The sequence below is a fragment of the Culex quinquefasciatus genome, chromosome 3, assembly GCF_015732765.1.
Source record: "Culex quinquefasciatus strain JHB chromosome 3, VPISU_Cqui_1.0_pri_paternal, whole genome shotgun sequence".
Taxonomy (NCBI): Eukaryota; Metazoa; Arthropoda; class Insecta; order Diptera; family Culicidae; genus Culex; species Culex quinquefasciatus.
In genome coordinates this window covers 172,176,707-172,201,356 of record NC_051863.1, presented here as the reverse complement: position 1 = coordinate 172,201,356, position 24,650 = coordinate 172,176,707, and the positions used below count along the sequence as shown (strand labels likewise).

Below are 24,650 nucleotides of genomic sequence, written 5' to 3'. Positions count from 1 at the left end.
GATAAAAGTCAAGAAATACTTGTTACCGCCGATCGAATTACTCTCCATTGGCCCGCACAAATCCGTATGCACAAGCTCTAGCACCTCTTCAGCTCTCGTTCCAGCCCTCTTGAACGGTAACCGCTGATGTTTCCCTTTGATGCAAGGCACACACGGCGAAAGTTCACCGCAATTGATGCTCACCCCTGTAGACATTCTTGAGAGAATCTTCATGCTCTGCGAATTCATGTGACCAAGACGCCGATGCCACAACATCAGCTCATCCTCAGCAGTCGTCATACACGCAATCGCTCGGTTTACTTGCTTCAGCTGGTACAGTCCGTCCGACTCGACTCCAATCGCCACAACTTCTCCGTTCTCACAATTGATGACCTTGCAGATCTTGCTAGTGAACACCACTTCGTGTCCATTCTTACAAATCTGACTCACAGAGAGCAGATTGATTGCCAGGTCTGGGACACAAATCGTACCGCTCAATGTGATACCAGAACACCTGCCTGCCACATCCGCGTCTAGATTCAACGCTCCAGCAGCAACTACTGGCACTGCAGCTCCGTTGGCCACATTTATACTATCCTTGATCCGCTTACTGCCCACAAGTTCGTCCGGGTTTCGACACATGTGTTTTGTGGCTCCTGAATCAAAATCCACGGCTCCGCCTGTCCAGGTGCCCACGCACCGACACTGCAAGCTGAATGAGCTGTCCTTTCCTTCCGATTCGATGTCAAGCTTTGATCAGGTACCGATGACTGACATTCCTTCGCCGGTCTTCTCTGGCACCTTCCTGCTCCATCGACGTACCCCGTCGTCTTCTTCCAGTCCGCATTCGAACCACCTGAACCGCAAACGCTTGAAGTAGCTATGCCGGAACAGGGTCTAGAACCACTTCCACTTGAAACTTTGGAAGTTGGTTCTTCCAGTTCCATCTTCCCAAAAATTCTTCATAAAACAATCTTCGTTTGAAAAAATAACTTTTTATCGATGGTCGCTATGGTGCCTGTCTGGGCCCATAACCTATTAGAAATACGTCTGTATTGTAGTAGGTTAAGACAAGTAATGAAAGTTTATTAATGTTTAAATCGTGGCTTACTATACTGCCAACAGTAACGCTATCTTCGTTCAAAATTCTGGATATTCACCAACGCGAACCTTCCACAATCAACTTAGAAAATTTGCTGGGCTGATATACGTTGCTATGCAATTGTTTGTTTACCTTTGATATGGAAACGTCAACTTACCGTAGATTTTGAAATTTTCCAAACCATACGTCAAGTTTCTAATTTTATTCCTTTTCATTGTAGAAGATCAGATTCATTTCCATTGATTCAAACTCCTAAGCTAAGTGAAATTTTCTAAGTTAAGTGATTGTAGATAGGCCATAACTTACTAGTGCGTACACCTCAAAAAATATTGTCGGTTTCTCTCGAAGTTACACGCCGCGCGGCACTTCAGAATGTGCCAAAAACATTGTTACCAGTGATTTTCTGCACTTTTAGTGCAATAAAAAACATACCTGGCAACAATGCCAGACGATTCGAAGAAGAAAATCAACAAGATCAATGCGCGCAGTATGGGATTTGAAAGCGCGCATTTGCCAAAAGTGCGGCGCGTCGTTCCGAGGCTGGTTTGCCGCCTGAATACGCGCAATACTTAAGATTTGAATTTTTTGGCATGGAAACCGATCGATCGAAGGAAATTGAAATTTTACATTACAGTTTAAATCAAGATTTAATTCTAAAATCATAACCTTTGGACACTTCTTGAAGTAAACTTATTGATACACTCAACCCCTAGAGACCCTAAATAGGGAGACTGGTCTAAGCTGGCTAAATCGATCTGGCAACGTATGTTTTGAGCTTGGCAACACTGATAAGTTTTGCTGGGCGTAAAGGCAAATGCTCGTTTGGATACGTCAAACTCGTGTTTGTTTGGGTACGTCAAATTCACTTCGATCAGTCTCCCTATTTAGGATCTCTATCAACCCCCGGTGGATGGTCACTTTTTCGTTTGACACGTTTTAAGTTTGTACCCAGTTGGTTGGTCAAAGTCAAACTAAAAAGTGACGAACTGTCACTTTTTACACGACGCTCACGCACACTATCAAAACAAACGTTTGGTAGTGTGTGTGAACTCCGTGTAAAAGGGGTGTCAAACTAAAAAGTGACCCCGCTCGTTTGTCAAAATTTTGTGTCTAATCATCGGGGATTGAGTGCATACGTGAACGCTGCGTAAAAAGTTTATCACTTCAGTGAGAGTTTGTCTAATCGACGAATAATTACAAACAGAAAGTGTCACAAGAAAAAGTGTCAAACTACCGGGGGTTCAGTGTAATAATAATGGTCCCCTTACCGTCCCGCAGACTTTCCCTTTCTGTGCTGCAGATCTTTCACATCTGCCATCACTTCATCCTCCTCTGACGTTTCTCGCCAAACTTCAGATTGATTCGAACTGCCGTCGCGGTCGGGTGTGTTTCTCGGTCCGGTCGCCGCTCCCTCGAAAGTTTTGAAACGCAAGAAAAAAAAAGATTTGGTGTTTCTTGGCTGCTGCAGTTGAAAAATTAATTATTAAAACAATTCGCGCGGAGTACGGTTCACGTCGTCGCGTTCGCTTCGCGCTGGGAACCAACAGTGTGCATTGTTTTTGCTCGCCGGAGGAAGCAAAACAAGGCGCAGATTTTGCGTTTTTTGTTGTGGGAGGTGGAGGAAGTGTCTGGGTTCGGGAGAAGAGGAAAATTTTCTGCTAAAGAAAAACACGCATAAAAAGTGTTCTCACGGAGTGCGATTCGGGGCGTGTGACCTTTTCGGTGGAATTGGGCCGGTTCCGGGGGAAACAACGCCCGGAAGTGCTGCTGTCTTGGTAGGGGGAGGAAACGGAGTTCTGTAAACAACAGCCGGAACAGAGCAAATCTGGCGAGTCTTCCAACAAAATAGCTTCCGGACGATGATGATGGCGACGACGACCGCGATGACAATGATGATGATTTAGAAGCAACACACAACATCAGAATCTGTAGCATCTGTAGAGTAGAGAGAAGTGGAACGGAATCGATCCCGTCAAGACTGAACCTTTGCGGTGAATCGACGGTCAGCGCCATGGGTAAGTTCGCCAGATTTGACCGGCACGGGGGGGAAATTGAATCCATTTTGATCTTGTCCAAATATAGTTAAAAGCGCGACTCCGGGCCGACTTCGCCGGCGCAGCATCCGGGGGAAACATTCGCGTCTCGGGTTTCATTGAACCCTTCGTCGTCGGTTAGAGCTCTGTGGGAAGATCCGCCCTGAGAACGTTGCCATCGTCGGTGGCGACGACGCCGCCGCGGAAGAAAATCCAATAAGGAGACCGAAAGAGAGTTTGAGATTGGGACAGATGGGGACGACATGGCGCGGTGCGGTATGAAATTCTGTCTGGATGTGAACTGAAAACTGTTGGGTAGACGGAGGAGATGAAGGAGGAGGAACAGAGCGCAAAAACAACACCGTCGAGAATATCAGGTTGTGAGCGGTGGTAGACAAAAGCTAAGGTTGGGTGCGTTTTTTAGCGGCGCTGGTGTCACGGTGTCGGGGTGGTGTGATCAAGATAAAACGGTTTTTATTATTAAGAAGGTTGAAATATTGATTGGGGGCTGCGGTGACTCGTTAATTTGAAGAGTGGATGGGTATTTGTGCGGTGCCTGTTTTTCTACTGGAACACTAATTAGACGTTTATGTCCTAATTAACCTTGATTGGTTTTGAGGGGAAACAAATATCGGCAGCAGCGACGAAATCAATATCAATTTGACGCATTTGATTTCGAACCAACGAATAAATGCAAAAAGTCGCCTTTTCAATTTCAAACTGCATATTCAGCGATTTTGAGTCTGTTTTTAATGTCTAATGATAACTTGACTTGCTGAATCGAAAGTCTCCGGATCATGCTTATCTTTAGAACAAAGTCCCCAATATATTTTGCTACAATTCCTCGAAACTGGCCAAAATGACCAGATGACAACTATATCTGAAATTCTGACATAATGTATTATATATAGGACTTTTTCAAATAAAACTCTTAAAATGTTTTGACATGCTGATTGACATATTTAGATAATTTGAGAAAAAAAATCCTCGCAGATTTTTGGACTCACCAAAACTGGCCAAATGGACAATAACTGAGTTTCTGAAGTCATCAAAAAATTTAAAAAAAAACAACCTATGACTGATATTTTCCCAAAAAATATCCTTGGCTTAGAACGACATTCTGGATTTATCAGAACTGATCAAAATGGAAAGATTTCTGACAACTCAGTCACAACTTTCACAAAGGTCGATACCTGCAACCCTGCCGATTGGAAAAATCAACATGACAAATTTTGCAACTTCAGTCGAACGCAATTTACACAAAATGTATGAAAACAATAAATGTGGCTAAACTTTACGGAAAGAGCAGTCATTCTATCATACCCGTCAATTTGGAATTATTTTAAGTATTTTTGCTATCAAAATTGTTGGAGGAATGCGGTCGCATTCTTTCTTTGCATTTTTCAGAGAACACAAAATAATCTTCGGCGATTGTTCGTGAACGAGAGAGAGAGAGAGAGAGAGAGAGAGAGAAAGAATGAAAGAAAGAGAGTGCTCTCTTCTCAAGCTGGCAAGCACAAGATAAAAGAAGAGAACTCACAAGCTATAGTGACGTTTGCTATACCCTCTGATATTTTGGTGTAGAAATAATCAAAAGATATTTTTTTCTATCACGAATTTTCTCGACTGGTATCATATTTTTATGTTGAATATTTACAACTATTTAGAAAATTGACAAATTTGACATGTAAATAAAAAAATCCAATAATTAGAAATATCTTTTTCCCTTTTTTCAACCATTAGTTTTAATTTTACATTTTAATACCATCATCTAGACATTTGTAGAGCTTGATAAAATGAACATTTTTACCTCTTAAAAAAAAAAATCAGTTCCAAGAAAAAAGTTATCTTCAAATTAAAATAAACTGAGTTCAACAAAAATTCTCTCCTATTTTTTTTCAGCAAATGTAACATCAGGTCCTGATCGATTTCTAAAGACCAATTTTCATTTTTTAAAAAAATTAAATAAGCTACAAGACACAAACTCGCTACAATGAAAGCCTAAGTTAAATCACATAATTGCCTCTAAAAATCCCCTTTTGTAGATAACTTTTTTATAAGAACCACACTAATGTCCACCATACGATGTCTAAAATTTTTTGTGTTTTTCATTTCTAAAGTTATAGGACCATAAAAAAATAACTTAATCCACCTATGTGGTTGATGCGTTCTTCACTTTTTACGAACAATGGGTAATATGAGTGGTTTGGAAACATACTTCAGCTGTTGTAGATCCAAAAATTAAGTACACAGATATAACTTGAGTGGTAATAACTTGAGACAGGGTTGCCAGATCTTCAATGTTTTGGACTCGTTTGAAAGGTTTTTCAATTACCTAACCAAAAATCGGTTGGATGATGGATCCAGACATCGTTTACATACATTTAAGTGATATACGGCTTCAAAAAAATACATAAATATCACTTAAGTGGCCATTACTCGAGACAGGGTTGCCAGATCTTCAAAGTTTTGGACTCGTTAGAAATGTCTTTCAATTTCATCGGACATTGTTTACAAGCATATAAATAAGATCCGGATATATGTGAAAACACATTTTTATACCTAACTTTTGAACTAGTCATCGAAACTTTAAACAATTCAATAGCTATGTATGGGACCCCAAACCAAGTCGAATGCAACTGGTTTGGTCAAAATCGGTTCAGTCAATGCTGAGAAAACTCAGTGGGATTTTTGGTCACATACATACATACACGCACTTATACACACACAAAGACATTTGTTCAGTTTTCGATTCTGAGTCGATATGTATACATGAAGGTGGGTCTTAGAGCTTTATATAAAAAGTTCATTTTTAGAGCAGGATTATAGCCTTACCTCAGTGAGGATGGCAAAACACAGGAATTGCCCATTTCGAGTAGAGGGGGGTCTAAAATTTTCAAAAAAGTGTTCACGTGGTTTATGAATGGTCCCTATATCCCTAGATCTTTTTTACCGAAGACAACAGCTCTAAATCTTAACTCTAAAATGCGGTTTCGAACAGTTTTGAAACGCTGGGAAATGTGGCTACTTTGTATCTTCGGCAAAATTCAACCAATTAGGGGGTTCTTGGTTGCATTCGACAGATAGGGGAAATATACCCATTTTAAGCCTAATAAGCGGTCGTGTTTGAATGATGCTGGATAATCTGGATTGTTCCTTGAAATTCACTAAAACCAAGTACACCAACGAATAGAGCAACTTTTTGTGAACATTTCTGTTTATTTACACTTTTATTAAAAGTGCTATTCCTTTTACAAGCATTTAAAAAAAATATTTTGAAAATGCATTCTAATCAGTCGAGTGCATTGGGCCACGCCCATTTTTTTATTTTCAGCTTAGTTCCTTTAGTCTTCCAGCGCTCTTTTGGGTCTGCTTAGTGCTGCCAAAATTGATGAAATTTTAAGCAAACACTCACGAAAAGTAGCATTCATAGAGAAAGTTTCCTGGCAGCACTTGCTCACTCTAACAGGCGCTGCACCAGCATGTTGGTGGTGTTGGTGGCCACCCTTTGTTCTTTATTTGCCTTCGCTCCTCACTCGGTTTTCTTCAGCCTTCGATTAGAATCGGTATTCAAAATTGAAACGTCAAAAGACCTAGCGCGTTTGTTTTTTTGTTGGTGCTTGCTAATTATTTACATTTTTCGGGATTATTTTTCAAGTGAGTGACTAAGTAATGGTCCAAAGAACATGTTGCCGGTAGTTGGAAGCAATTTTATATCTTAAGCGCTTTGAAATCGTTAGCGCAAGCGAAAAGATATTGATGGCGACTTTCGTTAAGCAGTTAACCTCTGATCTTGCGTGTGGATGTGTGTGCCACCAAAATGATGAGAAATTTTCTCGCAAAATAGAAATTATGATCAAAAGTGCACTAAATTTGATCTTTTTGGCCAGTAAGTGGCATAAATTTGCGTGCTTACTCGAAGCGGTGCTGTTGCTGGTAAGTTTAAAGCCTGAAAAGTATTTTTGGAGCATTGATCGAGCATCAAACTCTCCATATGACGAAGATAGGTGTTTGATTAGAAAGGGTATATTTCACCTACTTTTCTATACTTTAACAGATTTCAAATTTTACTTATGATAGTGTTTTTAGCCATTTAGAATCATGCAATTTTCACTGAGGTAAAAAAAATGAAAAATTCAGTTTTCAAGTACATAGCTGCTCCCAAGAACTTCAACAATTTTCACACTTGTATGTTTTGAAAAAAGGAACCCTCAGAACCGGGAGTTCAACCAGCAAGCACCATCCACGGGCAACAATGAACCCCTTTCAAGTGCACGTAACGCTGGCTGCTGCTGCGTGTATGCGTCATCTCAATCTCCCGGCACATGTGTTTGTGTGTGTGCAGATGCTCAAAGAGTGTGAACAAGTTGCATCTTCCCCGACCCTTTCTTTTCAAAGTGAAATTCTTTGCGATTCCCTTCCACAGCGTACCATCATCAGATCGGATGCACCAAAGGAGAAACAGAGGGGAGAGGATGCTGTCGCCACTTTTACAAACAATATAGCTCAAACAACGACGAGAATGCGTTTGCTTCTCGGCATTCGACATGCACACATACAAGCAATGCACCCTTGCATTGCACAAATACACGTACGGAAAACTCTTTCGCCAGTGAGGCGCCTTAAGTATTATTTTTTCGGTGCTTTTATTGCATATTTGGAAAAGCACTAAAAGCTGCTTAATAGCAATTCTTTTTAAAAATTAAATGTTGAAAGAATTTATCAATTTTTTGATCTATTAAATTTTGGCTTCATAAAGTTATTTTTTTAATTTTCCGTGCCTTAAGAAAGCCCCAAGGGCAACAGAGCAGAGGCCCCATATCAGGCGTGATGTAAAAGCCAACCAGCATTAACGATCGAGACCAGGTTGCTGGTTTGCAGGTTGGGTTGAGAGTTCGGATGATGTATGGTGTTGTTATGCTTTGAATGAGCCCACCAGCAGCAGTGCTATTACGAAGGCAGGAGGGAGCATCACATTGCTGGTAAAATCACCCCGGCCCGCGAAGCAAGTGCTGAATGTGTCTGTTGAGCACTTGTGCAACATTGCGGCAAAAGCCTTCGTCATCACCGAGATTGTCGTATGCAGTGTTTAGCGAGAGGGCATCTGCGTTGGATATTTTCTAAATTTTGAATTTTTGCATAGCATTGGAAACAGTCCAAATTGTTGTTTAATCTTTTTGAAGTAGGTATTTTCAATAATAGGATATTCTATATTTAACGAATAAGAAAATTTCACAAAAAATCATATTTTGATATTGACCAACAGTTTGTGCCCTCCATTCTATTATTCGCTGACCGGCAGTGAAATTATGTATCAGACTTTGAATACGAGTAATTTCACCTCAAACCTAGCACTCGAAGCCACTTAAGCCCATTTTAAGCCTAATAAGCGGTCGTGTTTGAACGATGCTGGATAATCTGGAGTGTTCCTTGAAATTTACTTAAACCAAGTACACCAACGAGTAGAGCAACTTTTTGTGAACATTTCTGTTTATTATCACTTGTACTAAAAGTTATTGTATTCCTTTTACAAGCTTTTAAAAAAAATATTCCCCAAATGTATTCTAATCAGACGAGAATGCCTTGGGCCACGCCCATTTTTGCCTTCCTCACCTCACTGAGGCAAGGCTATAAAATCACTCGAAAAATGAACTTCTTAAATACGACTCCTAGATATACCTTCACATATACCTATCGACTCAGAATCAAATTCTGAACAACTGCTGTGGGGATGTGTGTAGACATGATTTTTTTTCCACACGATTATCTCAGAACTGGCTGAACCGATTTTAGCCGGATCCACCTTATTCTGTTCGTTTTGGGGTCCCCTAAGACCCTATTAAATTTTATTCTGTTTAGTTAAGTATTTAAAAAGTTATACCAAGAAAAAGATTTTTGTAGATACAAAAAAGGGTGATTTTTTGCCTAACCTAAAAAGGCCGGGTCTTCTTGTTTACGTGCGAGAGTCGCGCCAGATGCGAAACGCCCGGTTGCCACATTGATTCAAATGAGAGTTTGCATGTTTTCTGGAAAAGTCTGTATCAGGTATATTTTTTTTTCATAAACTTATTTTCATTATCACTTTGTAAATGTGAGGAAGGCACCACCCACCTAATGGTGGATTAAGAAACGTTTTTTTATTTTCAGCTCAGTTCTTTTTTTCTTCCAGCGCTCTTTTGGGTCTGCTTAGTGCCGCCAATTGTGATGGCACTTCTTCATTTGCCTTCGCATCTCGCTCGGTTTTCTTCAGCCTTCGATTGGAATGGGTCGTCAAAAGTCAAACGTCAAAAGACTTGGCGCGTTTGTTTTTTTTTATGGTGCTTGCTAATTATTTACATGTTTTAAGATTATTACTCAAGTGAGTGACTTACTAATGTGCAAAAGCCGGTAGTTGAAGGCAATTTTTGTATCTTAAGCGCTTTGAAATCGTTAGGGCAAGTGAAAAGATATCGATGGCGACTTTCGTTAAGCAGTTAACCTCTCATCTTGCGTGTGGATGTGTGTGCCACCAAAATGATGAGAAATTTTCTCGCAAAATAGAAATTATGATCAAAAGTGCATTAAATTTGATCTTTTTGGCCAGTAAGTGGCATACATTTGCGTGCTTACTTGAGGCGGTGCTGTTGCTGGTAAGTTTATAGCCTAAATAGTATTTTTGGAGCTTAAATCGAGCATTAAACTCTTCATATCACGAAGATAGGTGAGCAATTCTCTACCAAAACCGAAAATGGATTTTATTTGTATTTTTTGATTTGGCTCAAACTTTGTGGGGGCCTTCCCTATGACCAAATATGCTATTTTGTGTCATTGGTTCACCCATACAAGTCTCCATACAATTTTGGCAGCTGTTCATACAAAAATGGTTTGTAAATATTCAAACAGCTGTAACTTTTGAGTGAATTTTCTGATCAATTTGGTGTCTTCGGCAAAGTTGTAGGTATTGTTGAGGACTTTTGAGAAAAAATAGGTACAAGGAAAAAAAAATTGGAGATTTTTTATCAACTTTTTTTTTTCACTAAAACTCAATTTCCCAAAATACGTATTTTTTGATTTTCGAGATTTTTTGATATGTTTTAGGGGACAAAAATCCGCAACTTTTGAGCCATAGAAAAACATGGTCAAAAAATCTGCCGCCAAGTTATGAATTTTTGAAAAAATAGTGATTTTTGGAAAAAATCGAAGTTTTGTGCAAAAACAAGTTTGACATTACTTTTTAATGCAAAATTGAATTTGCAATCGAAAAGTACTTTACAGATTTTTTGATAAAGGGCTCCGTTTTCAAGATATAGCCACTGAAAGTTTGATTTTAGCGAAATATTTGCAGTTTTTCAATTTTTTAAAATAGTTACCATGAGTGACCATTTCTAAAATTATTTTTTTTGTAAAGTTCAGAAAATTTGCTATAAAAAAAGAGACATTGAAGATTGGACCTCTGGTTGCTGAAATACAGCGGCTTAAAGAAAAAGAAACACGAAAATTGAAGTTTTCAAGTCTCACCCAATCAGCCCACCATTTTCTAATGACGTTATCTCAGCAATTAATGGTCCGATTTTCAATGTTAATACATGAAACATTCGTGAAATTTTCCGATCTTTTCGAAAAAAATATTTTGAAAATTTTTAAATCAAGACTAGCATTTTAAATGGGCGTAATATTCAATATTTGGATTTCGGCTGCTGTGAGAATTGATTTGTCAATTCCCAAGCCTCCCCAACACCCATCCCATCCAATCTCTCGGACGATCTGTTGGCGACTGAGTCTGAGCGTTGAAGAACTCTGCAACAATACACAGAGAAGAGCTTCAAATGCTACTTTCGACTCGTTCACATGCTCTCAGGCAAAATTCGAGCTCAAGATTGGGCTGTATGCTCGGTAACGATCTCTAGATGGGTCAAAAATAAATGAGATTTCCCCTCAATCTCGCTCATCTCCACGTCCTCGGATCGGTCTCTCGTGCTCGTGTGGCATGGCGTTGAGGGATTGGTTTGGGGAAAGAGAGGGGGCAACTGCTCGAATAATTCGTCAAAAACTGTCTCGCTCAAACAATAGCGCTACGGAAGACGATCGTTCGGCAGGCTGTAAGCAGCAGCAAAACAGAAAACCTGAGAACAGATCATACTACAATAGATACGCAAGTGTCGCAGTGGTCCGTGTCTGTTCACAGTAAAAAAAAAAGTAAAAAATCCTGAAAAATTAAATGGATCGCACCGTTCCACTGTCACTAGACAACAAAAAAAAATAGAAAAACCTGGGAGCAAAGTTTTACGAAATCGAAGAGGGGTCGGGGCATTTTTTAAATTATTTTTATTGAAAAGATCAGAAAATTGAACAGAACATTGAAAATCAAACCAATGGTTTTGAGATTTCGTCTTTTGAAAATTACAGGCTAATTGTGTGACTCATTTTCAGCGCTTCGATTTTTTTTTGTGAGGCTATATCTTAGAGAGTAACTCAAAAGTTTCCTTTTCCTTTCCTTTCCTTTCCTTTCCTTTTTTCCTTTTTATGTCAACACCACACAAATGACATTTGTTCAAAAATTATGCTAGAACCAGAAGTTTTTGGTTAAGTCTCGTAAGGCTGGTACAAATTTTAAACTTTTCGTCACCCCCCCCCCCTTTTCCCGCCCTTTTATGTTGGCCCGAAAAATCTGGGGACAAAAAATATTTTTTTCAAAAAAATCTAAATTTCAATGTAAATTTTAGTGCAATCAGCTGAAATCAATTTAAAATGCATTCCCCTGCGCAGAGATGGAATAATCACCATCAAAAGAAAATCATTGGATGTTCATCAAGAGAAAAAATCCGAAGGGAGCATGCTCTCCTCTCACGCGCACGAAATCGGTAAAAAAAATCTAAAAAAATCATCATCTTGATTACTCGGTGGAACATCTTTTTCACTATACTACACTTGCAAGCGTAACGTTACACGTCGGAAATTGACCTGTCACATATGAGCAGTTCTCTACGGAATCGGTCTTTTTTCTTTAATTTTAATTCTTGTATTTTTTAATCCGGTTGAAACTTTTTGGTTGTCTTCGGTATGCCCAAAGAAGGCATTTTGCATCATTAGTTTGTCCATATATTTTTCCATACAAATTTGGCAGCTGTCCAAACAAAAATTATATGTGAAAATTCAAAAATCTGTATCTTTTGAAGGAATTTTTTTATCGATTTGGTGTCTTCGGCAAAGTTGTAGGTATGGATATGGACTACACTAAAAAAATGATACACGGTAAAAAAAAATGGTGATTTTTTATTTAACTTTTTGACACTAAAACTTGATTTGCAAAAAAACACTATTTATATTTTTTTTTATTTTTTGATATGTTTTAGAGGACATCAAATGCCAACTTTTCAGAAATTTCCAGAATGGGTAAAAAATTTTGACCGAGTTATGATTTTTTGAATCAATACAGATTTTTTCAAAGAATCGAAATATTGGTCGCAAAAATTTTTCAATTTCATTTTTCGATGTAATATTGAATTTTCAACCAAAAAGTACTTTAGTAAATTTTTGATAAAGTGCACCGTTTTTAAGTTATAGCCATTTTTAGGTAACTTTTTTGAAAAAAGTCGCAGTTTTTCATTTTTTAAAAATAGTGCCCATGTTTGCCCACTTTTGAAAAAAATATTTTAGAAAAGCTGAGAAAATTCTCTATATTTTGCTTTTTCGGACTTTGTTGATACGACCCTTAGTTGCTGAGATATTTCCATGCAAAGGTTAAAAAACAGGAAAATTGATGTTTTCTAAGTCTCACCCAAACAACCCACAATTTTCTAATGTCGATATCTCAGCAACTATAGGTCCGATTTACAATGTCAAAATATGAAACATTCGTGAAATTTTCCAAACTTTTCGAAAAAACTATTTTCAAAAATTTAAAATCAAGACTAACATTTCTAATGAGCGTAAAATTGAATGTTTGACCCTTTTGAAATGTTAGTCTTGGTTTAAAAAAATTGAAAATATTTTTTTCGAAAAGATCGGAAAATTTCACGAATGTTTCATATTTTAATTTTCAAAATTGGACCATTAGTTGCTGAGATATCGACATTAGGAAATGGTGTGTTGTTTGGGTGGGACTTAGAAAACATCAATTTTGCTGCTTTTTCAACCTTTGCATGGCAATATTTCAGCAACTAAGGGTCGTATCAACAAAGTTCAAAAGTGCAAAATACAGAGAATTTTTTCAGCTTTTCAAAAATATTTTTTTCAAAGGTGGGCAAACATGTTTGCACTAATTTAAAAAAATGAAAAACTTCGACTATTTTCAAAAAAGTCACCTAAATATGGATTTAACTTGAAAACGGTGCACTTTATCAAAATTTCACTTGAGTACTTTTTTGTTAAAAATTTGATTTTACAGCGAAAAATGAAGTTAAAAAAATTTTGCGACCAATTTTTGATTTTTTGAAAAAATCAGTATTGATTCAAAAAAATCATAACTCGCTAAAGGTTTTTTGCACAACCTGGAAATTTCTGAAAAGTTGGCATTTGATGTCCTCTAAAACATATCAAAAAATAAAAAAATAGTGTTTTTTGCAAATCAAGTTTTAGTGACAAAAAGCTAAATAAAAAATCACCAAATTTTTTTTACAGTGTAATATTTTTTTCCAGTGTAGTCCATATCCATACCTGTAACTTTGCCGAAGACACCAAATCGATCAAAAAATTCCTTCAAAAGATACAGATTTTTGAATTTTCATACATCATTTTTGTATGGCCAGCTGCCAAATTTGTATGGAAAATTATATGGACAAACTAATGATGCAAAATGGCTTTTTTGGGCGTACCGAAGGCACCAAAAAAGTTTCAGTCGGATTAAAAAATACAAAAAAAAATCGAATGACCGAAATCTGAGAGAACTGCTCGCATGCGAAATTGATTTTTTTTGCGATTATTCCATCCCTGCCCCTGCGTTTAAAATCATTTTTAGCATGTTTGGGTTGAATTAAAACCACTTTGAATTTTAGCAAATTTTCAATGTTTAGTACCGCAAAAAGGTTTTTTCGCATTTTTTTTTTTTGTTTTCGTCAAATTTTAAATTTTTTGAATCTTAATGATTGCCAAACAACTGAACTAGTGTACACAGCTAAAAAAGTAGTAATCCAGCTGCGTGTAAAGGCCTGGGTGTAAAATAAATATTGCATTATTTTATGCAATTTTATGTGATTTTATTCCCTGAAATATGTAGCCCATCAGTATGGGAAACCTATTTGACCGAAATGTCAAGCTCATATATGCGTTTATCCTTACAGCTTTTCATCGGGCTGATGGCCGAGTGGGCTAAGGCGCCAGTCCTTACTGTTGGTGCTGGGTGTAAATCCAGTCGGTTGCAACTTTTTTTTGTGTTTGCAAAAATTGTACATGCAGCGTGTAATATTAAGTGTTTATTTTGACGAAGGTGATGTGCATGCTTTTGCATGCGATTTTACCATCGGATTTTTTGCTGTGTAGAATGAATTTTAAAACACTTTTTGCATTTAAATATTAAGACTATGACGATTGGAATTTTAAGGATACCTCCAACAAGTTTAAGAAAAATATATGAAAATTAAGATTTCATTGAATTGGCCAATTTAGCTAGAATGGAAAAAAAACATACTTTTGCTAAAGTTGTATTATTCAATTATCCCAATTAACAGAATTATAATGCGATTTTTTCTCCTCTTCATTCCGTTTCCAATGTTAGCTCGTCAAGGGTTATTTCAAATTGCCCGACTGCATACGTCAAAATGACATTAATCACGCAAATCGATACAGCTTGACCATCTGTTCGCCGTTATGGGTCATCCCTACCACCCAGATAAGGCGACCATCGCCGGCGATTGTTTGCCCATGACTGCTAAAACCCCGCAGTGACAAATGGCAAACACACCATCGTTTCGCGTCACTCGAATAGCTTCCCAATCTAAACAGTTCTAAATCATACAAATGGAACCGGACGGCTATGAAATTCGACCAGCAGCAACAGCTTCGGGGAGGGTTGGTTTATTTGGCAAATGGGTGGGTGCTTTTATTTACACTAGTGAGTGTGACCAATTGCCACCCACAATTGTTTTCACGAACTGGAAAATTGAAGGTATGTTTTGAAACGGGTGTATGTGACTCTAATTTTGGTTAGTATAATTTTTAAAAGTTTAAATAAGCAATAAAAATAATAATGTTTTAGTCAACACTAAAATACTGCTGAGAAGAGAAAGTTTAGTTCTGCAAAAAAATATCATCCAATTCAATCTGCAGAGGGTGGCGGAACAGAGAAAAACAAAATCATTTGCGTAAAAGCCATAAATCAACAACGGTTTGGTACCTACACTGTGTTGTAGCTTTTTGTTCCTCACGCTCTCTCCCTCTCTTTTTTGTTATTGTTGTGGCTTAGTTCAGAAACTAATTCCAGCGATTGAATCGCCAGACAACCGCAATCCTAAATAAGTGCACACAAATGAGAGAAAGGCGCTCTGACTTTGGCCGCTAATAGTTCGTACTATCAAATTGGATCTCTTTCCATGTTAATTTGCATTGGGTAAATTATAAAAAATGTTTTCTTTTCAAAATATTCAGTAAATTATCGATGTTTCAAACTTGCTTAAAAATGAAGAAATGTTTTTTTTTTCAAAAGTTTTTAATTTACACAACTTTTAGCATGGAAATCAGTCAGACAAGTGTTGCTACAGGACTCATAAATGATTCATTCCTGGTGATTTTGTTCGTAATCTACGTTGCGTTGTCTGCGATTCCTAAGACGTCGCCGCGATCTTGTTCCACCACATCATGAATACCAAATTGAGCGCCCCCCTTCCAGCAAAAACGGGGCGCTTCTAAATTGGCTGTTTTAATTGTGATTAATAGTTGGTCGCGGAATCGATTGGAATTTTTGTCCTCTGAGCAGTTCATTTAACTGTTTGTGCAACATTTCGCAACAAAACGAGTGCAAAGGTTGACACTTTGCCCTAAATTGAAGTTGCATGGTACAACAAAAAAAATGTCGAAAATAAATCGAGCAAATTCGGTTTAAAATTCCTTCGATGTACCAACTTTGTGGCAACCTCGTTTTGGAGGAGACAATCGTGCCCGCGGAGTGTGGTTTTTGTGGGAAATTTTTAAGTTTTAAGCTGCTCTGCTCCGTTTTGGAGGGGGAGTGCACGGAATGCGGAATAGTTCGAGGATGAAATTGGCTCGCTTGAAGAGCGGTGCAGAATTTAAAAGAGCACGTTATTACAGTGCCGAATTTGTGCACGGAATGCGAATGCAGCAAAAGTTACGTGACTGAGTGTTCGATAATTTGGGCGCAAATTGCAGGGCGTTCAACTTTTCGAGCGCCACTGCCGAAATGCCGTTAGAATATTTAAAGCTACAAAATGGCAAAGTTCTAATCGTAAACCTTGCTTGCTTCCACCAAGTGCATCAACATCCAATGAACAACTCCAAATCCAAACCCACAAGCACTCACTTTCTGTTCTGTTACAAGTGCTCTCCACTTGGAACATTTTCCCGGGCCGGTTACATGCCTCAAATCTGCTCACAAGTGCATCATCATCGTAGGGTGGTGGTGGTTTTGTCCCCCGCCCCATCCATGAATAACAACAACTACAACAACAACAACTATGCTCATCATTCGTGTCGGTACAAAGCAATCGAGAAATTTTACAAGCCTCCTCCACGCCTCCTAGGACCGGGTTGTTGCTTTCTATCGGTTGCGCGCAGGGTTGCCATCTTGGTGGGGTTTTGTTTTTTTACCGAACCTGTAAAAGTTTGAACAAAAAAATCTTTCATTGATCATTAACACAAAACTCTTTCAATATATAGCTAGGAAAATTTAATTGTCTTATTTAAATATTATTTGTCGGAAACCTTGTAAGTACTTTTCCAGTGACCAAGGAGCCATTTTGCATTATCAGTTCGTCTATAAGGCTAGGCTAGACTGTCAAATTTTTTTTGGCAGTGTTGCCATTTTTTTTAAATGGGTAATTCTCCGCCAACTCATACAGCAGTTGCCCGGACCCCTCTTCGATTTGTGTGAAACTTTGTCCTAGGGGTAACTTTTGTTCCTGATCATGAATTCGAGGTCCGTTTATTGATATCTCGTGACGGAGGGGCGGTACGGCTCCTTCCATTTTTTTAAGTTGGTCGTCATCGATCATGGCCGTTCATGGTCACCCGCGACAGACACGGACGACGAAACAAAGAGAAACGCAAAAAGTAACTTTTTCAAAACTTTTTTTCGTAAAATCGCGATAACTCGTGATGTTTATAAGCAAACCCCTTATGTCTATATATCAAATTTTTTGTAATTGTCTGCTCTACAACTTTGTAGAACATTGTTACACTCTAAAAAATAACCCTGCAAAGTTAGAAAAAAACACGAAATTTTAAAATGAAAAATTTTGTTCTAAATGAAAAGATGACCCTTCTGGGTCAATGTAGATTCGAAAAGAACATTAAATTTCCCATAAAATGACACGTTCCAAAAAATTTTACAGTCGAGTAACGGAAAACGGGAGAATTTTTAAAACTTTTTTAGTGTTTTTTTCGATGAAAAATACGTTTATTCGGAATTCTGAGTACGCCATCAAATCGGGCGTCTAAATTTACATAAAAGTCCCTTTGACACCAAATTTCTATCTCATCACCGTTTCAGGCTGCAAATTATTGAAAAACACCTCTTTTTTCGCATGTTCAAAAATGGAAGGGGTCGTACCGCCCCTCCGTCACGAGATATCAAAAAACGGACCTCGGATTCGTGATCAGGGACAAAAGTTACCCTTTTGGACAAGGTTTCACGCAAATCGAAGAGGGGTCGGGGCAACTTTTCCCGATTTCGTGTGAGTTGGTAGAGAATTACCCAAATGGTTGGTTTAACAAAAATACTTAATTTTTCATCACTCAAAGATAACACTCAGATCGGGAAAAAGGTGGTAATTTGTTTGAATCCGTGATAAATCAGGAAAAAATCAGGAATTTTCGTCATTTTTCGTCAAAAAATCTCGAGAAGTTGAGAAGCCCAAGCAAACATTTGTATAAAATATTGATGATTATGATAATTTGAATTTTACACTGATTTTCATAGTGTTTATTTTAAATATGACTTAGATTATCAAAATGAAAAGATAACAAACTTTTAGAAACAAAAAAGCTATTGAAAATTCAATGGTTATGACCAGCATTAAGTTATAATTCTGTTTCATTTTGTTGCATTGCCCAATGAAATCATTAAAAATATCCATATTTTCATATTTTTGATCTCCGTATCCATATTATTGAGTATGGGTAAAACATGTAGATAAAGCTTAAAAACTTAACAAACAAAAAAGGACATATATATTGAGAGCTTTTAAAAATATATTAATACATACAAGTAGATAAATTCACATAGATTTTTTTTTTAAATAAAATACCTAAAACGACATAATTTGAAAAAAACACATTTTCAAATGAATTCTATATTATATATTATGATATTTTTGGAATGGAACTTGAAATTTTAAGTAATTAAAAGTATTCAATGATTTTTGAAAGACTGATTCTCCTTAAATCGAAATTATGAGTGCCGCCATTTTTGGTTTGAATATTCTATTGTTGCTAGCTTTGTCAATAATTTGGCATTTTTTTAAATTATTTTAAGAATTTTGAACAACCTTCGGGTAAGAAATGCCTGTTATTTGAGGTTCTGGAAAAGTCGATATAAGATTTCAGTAAAGAGTTTTTAACACATAAATGTAGATTTTTGGGCTTTTAGAAAAAAAGTTAAATAAATAAGTAATTAAATAAATAAATGAAATAAATAAACAAATTGCAAATTTGTTACACCAAAATGACAAAAAATAGTTCAAAGTTCTTAAAAAACATTAAAATTCTTTCGAGTGCATCTTTATTTGATTGTTTTCAAATTTATTACAATTTTCACAAATAAATTTAAATTAATTAGAAAAAAAATATTTATATTTTTAGAATCCGTGAAAACCGAGAAAAATACGAAAACTCCCAGAATTCTGGTAATCGACGCACTAAATTTGAGTGGCTTCTCTAGATTAATGTTTTCATTTAATTTCTTACCGAAAAATTTAAAAAAATCACTTGTTGACCAGTAGAAGTCATAAACAAATTAAATAGAGCGTGCAATTTACAGGAGTTACAAAATTCCCGGGAAATTTGAAATTAAAAAAAAAAACTTCATCATCCCGGTACGAGAATCGAACTCACGACCTCTGGATTGGAAATCCAGCACGCCGTTAGTCGAAACCCATCCCCTACCGGTCAGTATTCCCAGTGAGCAGATTTACACTTTGAAGGGATCTGACTATGCCGAGCCAGACAGGAATCGAACCCATCACCTTCCGCTTGCAAGGCGAAACCCGTAACCTCACGGCCACGGAAGCTCGGCTAAACGAAAATTATTCTGATCCTGTTTCTGACTATTATTTTGCAACAGAATTGTATAGAACAGCAATTTAATGGTCAAAATGAGTGTGAGAATCAATAAATGGCTTGACGGCTTGTAAACAAATATGCAACTTTGAGAAAATATATAAATTTTATTTTTTTTTTTCAAATCGTACTAAATAAAAAAAATATTAATAATATTTTTTTGTTCAGAAGTCTTTTTTTGATCAAAGTGTTTGGACAGTAAAAATCTATGCTCCATAACAATAAATCCAGAGTTTTTTTTTAAAGGTCCTATAAACCAAATCTGGAGTTTTTTTTGAAAAGGTCCTATAAACCAAATTTTCAATTTTTGCTTTTTGGGTGTTTTTAGAACCGCCTTGAGTCAGGGGTATTCAAAAACACCCAAAAAGCAAAAAATGAAAATTTGGTTTATAGGACTTTAAAAAAAAAACTCCAGAAATTTTTATCATTTGCTTTTTGGGTGTTTTTGAATACCCCTGACTCAAGGCAGTTCTAAAAACACTCAAAAAGCAAAAATTAAAAATTTGGTTTGTAGGACCTTTTTAAAAAAACTCCAGAAATTTGCTTTTAAATTTGTCTCAGTGACCATGAAGTTGAAATGGAAAAAAACATTCAGAAATAATAATTTTAATGGCAAATAACTAATTCCTGAACAAGTATTTTCAACTTGTGAATAAACAGATAAGCATTGAATTTGCCTTAAAAATTTATTTTGTAGCGATATTGACCTTGATACACTATTTCATGAAATTACAACTCAAAGTTTTGAAATATTTGTAGCGAGTTTTTAAAATATGGTTGCATTCTTTGGGTGGATTTCATATTATACGAATTTGTTTTTTTATGACATTAGTTCCATTTATGGTGTGATTTTAGTTACATGGTTATAATTTAAGTAATTCTCGAATACTTTTGACCAAATTCTTCTCGAACAACCATTTTTGGAAAATTTAATTATATCAATTCAATTATCATCCAATTTGGTCAAGGTAAACAAAAATGTTCAACAAATCCCAATTTTGATCTTTCTCGGAAGAGGTTAGTATCTTATTTTCAAATGATATAACAAAAATTTCATTGAAATAGGTTGTCGAAAATAAAATAGTTAATATTCATTCCTTAATAGCGTATTTTTTGTTGCCCAACATAGAAACAAACAATATCTAGTTCTATCTAGTTGTGAATGCTTCAGAAATAAATATTATCTGAATAAAACCTTGACATGAAATTTACAGGCCAGCTGATTAGTTCATTATGAACAGTAGATTGATATGAATAAAATCAAATCAGGTTCCCTAATTATATTTTTTTGTATAATTTCAAAACATTGGTGCCAAAAAGGTAGGAAAATGTATACTTCCGCTTGTATTTCGGGAATTCCTGGGAAATTTGCCGGGAAACGGGAAAAAAAAAATTCCGAGAAATTCCCGGGATTTTTTTTCCCGGGACGGGAAATTGAACGCTCTACAAATAAATAAACATTAAAAGCTAAGTTTCAAACATCAAGCCTTATTTTCAAAAAGCATATGCAAAAAGTATCATGAAATGCATAAGCCATCGCGTTATGCTATGAATAAAAATGAAAAACTAAGATTTAAAAATTATTTTCAAAAAAGTTTTTAGTACTTCGTATAATTATTTTAAGATGGGAAAAAGAAGTTTTGGCAAGTTTTTTTTCTACCTGGCGAATTTTTAGCCGATAAGCTCTGAAGTTGCCTTTTTTAGTCCCATAAAACATAATAAAAAAAATAAAATACGATGTACGCCTATTGATTGAAGATTGTCGAATTGGCCGAATACCAAAATCTGAACAAAAAAAATGCATATAAAAATACAAAAATTGAAAAAAAAGCAAAAGCAGTGTTTTTCGCAGAACAAAACTTATTTATTAAAATCGGAAGAGCAAATTAAAAAGCTTTTAAAATTTGGGGGTGAGTGTTCATTCTATGTTGCCTTACATGTTTGTAAAACGTTGACATTATTTTTTGCATTTTTTACATAAATCCATTCACTTGATGAGGTATTAATCAACTGGCAACCCTGCCTCCCTAACCAAGGCATTTCAATTCTGATCCGGCATTGGGGAGCGCTGAGCTGTGCAAGCACTACACACAAAGTGCATCCATTTCCCCTGAGGGAAATTCTCCCCCCTCGACTAAATCGAGACTCGACCAGGCGGTCTGAGTGAGTTTCTCCATAATGCGTGGTATTTGCGCTGCGATCAGAACCGTCCTTCTCTCTCTCTCTCTCGCTCGCTTCAGTCCAGCGCTTTAGGCATGTTTGAAGTCCATTCAGGGGTTGCGGTGAACATAGCACTTCACACGAAGTTTTTCCGTGTAAAAACAGTCCTTTTATTCATGGTGGAATTTTGAAAACTGCGTTCACCGGGCTCTTTGAAGAATTTCGTGCCACTTTGAACGCAAAGTGTATATGATTTTGCGTTAAATCACCGGTGTTGAGCGGTCCGAGGGCATGTTTAAACGTTGGAATTTATAATTTTCAGCCAGCATAGGTCACCGAATGCCAAACGGCCAGCTGGGCGCCGCAATGCGCACTTCTAATACGGGGGGCGTATTTTGCGGCGGTGAAGGTGAGAGAGCTTTACCAGCTGACCTTTTCCCTGCTTATATGGAATCTATTCATGAATTCGGAGGAGAAGCCTTTTTAGATTGTTTGACCTGTAACCGAAGCTGCAGCAGCACGAGTTCCCCAACAGGTGCCCAGGAATAGTGTCAACAAACAGGAGGCCGGAGACCGTTTCAATTTCCACCCTGGTCCAGGGTTGACTCCCTGGACCAACTTTTCCTTTTAATTTTCCCCCTAAAAAGGTCACAAATGCATCACCCCCCAGATACTCATGCGAGGCTTCGAAGAGGGGAGTCGTCGTGCTGTGCGAGCGCCCGTCTCGTCCAGATGTTTGTTTTAATTAATTTCTCACTGGGCAGCAGACACTCTGTCCGAGGCAGAAACTGACGCGCGCTATTCGTTTCAAGCGTTGATGCGCTGGTGTTGGCCCAAACTTTGATTGAATTCCACGACGACGGCCACAAATGGTCCGCAGATGCGGAATTTGCACTCCTCCGCCTATCATTTTTTTTTTTTTTTGCAGATTGTTGTTGGTCAATCGTTTACTAGAAATGGAGTCGTTCCGGAAATGTGAAGTTCAGCGAAATTGATTGTTCCTCCCAGATGGTGTCGATTTTGCAAATTTTAATAACTGGAATTTTACATTGATGTTCATCCTTTGTCCGAAAAATTTATAAATTTAAGTTCTCTGGAAACTTGAAATTTTACCAGAAATTTATTTCTGTAAATCTGGAGTTTTTTTTGAAAAGGACCAATAAACCAAATTTTCAGTTTTTGCATTTTGGGTGTTTTTCAATACCCCTGACTCAAGGCGGTTCTAAAAAAAAGCAAAAGCTGGAAATTTGGTTTATTGGACCTTTTCAAAAAAAACTCCAGAAATGTACATGATTCATTCTTTTAAATTTATTTTTTTAAAGAAATCTTTCATTTTGTTTTTTTTTTTTTTTTGTTTTACGATGGCACTGAAGAAAACTCATATTTTAACCAAATTTAAACTGGTTGTACTCCAGCAATAAAATGATATTTTTGCAGGGGTGCTTTGCAAAAAAAAAAACAATATTTTTTTTATGAAAAAATACTTTAAATTGCAATGAATTGGAAGCAGTGCACAACAAAAATCCGATGGTAAAATCGCACGTAAAAGCAAGCAGATTTCCTTTTGGACGAAGGTGACACTTAATATTGCATGTACAATTTTTGCAAACACAAAAAAAGTTGCAACCAACGGGATTCAATTCCAGCAGTGACAGTAAGCACTGGCACCTTAGCCTGCTCGGCCATCAGAGCCAATATGAGCTTGACCGAAATAGTCAAGTAGATTTCCCATACTGATGGTCTACATAATTCAAGGTGTATTATTGCATAAAATTTCAATTTATTTTACACCCAGGCCTTTTCAACGCAGCTGGATTACTACATTTTTTTTTTGCTGTGTGCCTCTTGTAATAATTTTTAACATTTTTATTTTGTCTTAAAACCATTATTTTTTTTTTTTCAAAAATTGTGGACTTTGCTGAAGACGCCAAATTGATCAGATAATCTTATCGTAAGATAAATATTATGCAAAACAGCTTCTATTGACGATGGGAAACCGAAGAAAATTATTCACATGCGATTATGCGGTTGGATTTGCTGTGAACCCGGGCAGACGGTAATAACAAAATTCATGCCATTTCAATAACAAATACTGTAAAAAAAAAAACAGAAAGTGTTATGGAATCTTCTTGAAAAATCCATTTTTGCATTAGGGTTTAATAACAGTTTATGTTATCATCACAAAATTTGTTATTGGTCTGATATTGGTTGAGAGCCAACACAACTTTGGAAAAAAAATTTGTTATGAAAGAATACCTCCAACTGTTATTGGGATGATCGGATTAGTTGTTAAAATAACAAAAAATAATAACAAAGATTTGTTCGAAGAATAACAAAAAATGTTATTAGTCTGTTATTACAATAACAATCCAATAACAAAAAAAAACATAACGACGAATAACAAATCTTGTTATAAATAACATAAAATGTTTTTGGCCTAGTATTTTCAAATATCAAAATATGTTATTAAAAAAAAGTAAATCTTTCCCAGTTCCTGAGGAGAACACCCTTAAAGAGTATCGGGGCCGGCATTTACAAAGCGGATTCAGTGGCAGTTTCATTCTCAACTTAATGTTAACATGTTAAGGTTAATGTTAACATTCCATAGGTCGCCTCCCTAAGGTGTCGTGATAAGGTCCAGTTTGTGACGATACACTACCTTCCCTTTACTAAGCAATCGATTCCAGAAGGGAAAAGATCACCAGTTGTGTTGGTCCGAGCCGGGATTTGAACCCCGATCTACCGCTTACGAGGCGGAAGCGTTACCACTGGGCTACGTGGCTCGGTCAAAAAAAAAATGTTATTCCCAAGTTATTTCCGTCTGCTCGGGAAAAGATTTACAAAAAAGTTGGAGTTTTCTGAAATATTATTAAGAAAATACTGCTATTTTACCAAAAGGGGAAAAAACCCTTGAAAATCTTTGACATATTTTTTGAAAAAACGGCCATTTT

At 36.8% G+C, this 24,650-nt stretch overlaps 1 protein-coding gene across 1 annotated transcript in view; it reads left to right on the top strand.

The window, feature by feature from the left end:
• The first annotated feature begins 2,450 nt into the window (after nucleotides 1–2,450).
• Nucleotides 2,451–24,650, top strand: part of LOC6039260 (activated Cdc42 kinase-like) — a 64,640-nt gene continuing 42,440 nt past the window's right edge. The window contains exon 1 of the mRNA XM_038265487.1: nucleotides 2,451–3,096. Within this exon, the coding sequence (XP_038121415.1) occupies nucleotides 3,093–3,096 (4 nt within the window). The 5' untranslated portion in view covers nucleotides 2,451–3,092. The remainder of the gene's footprint in view (nucleotides 3,097–24,650) is intronic.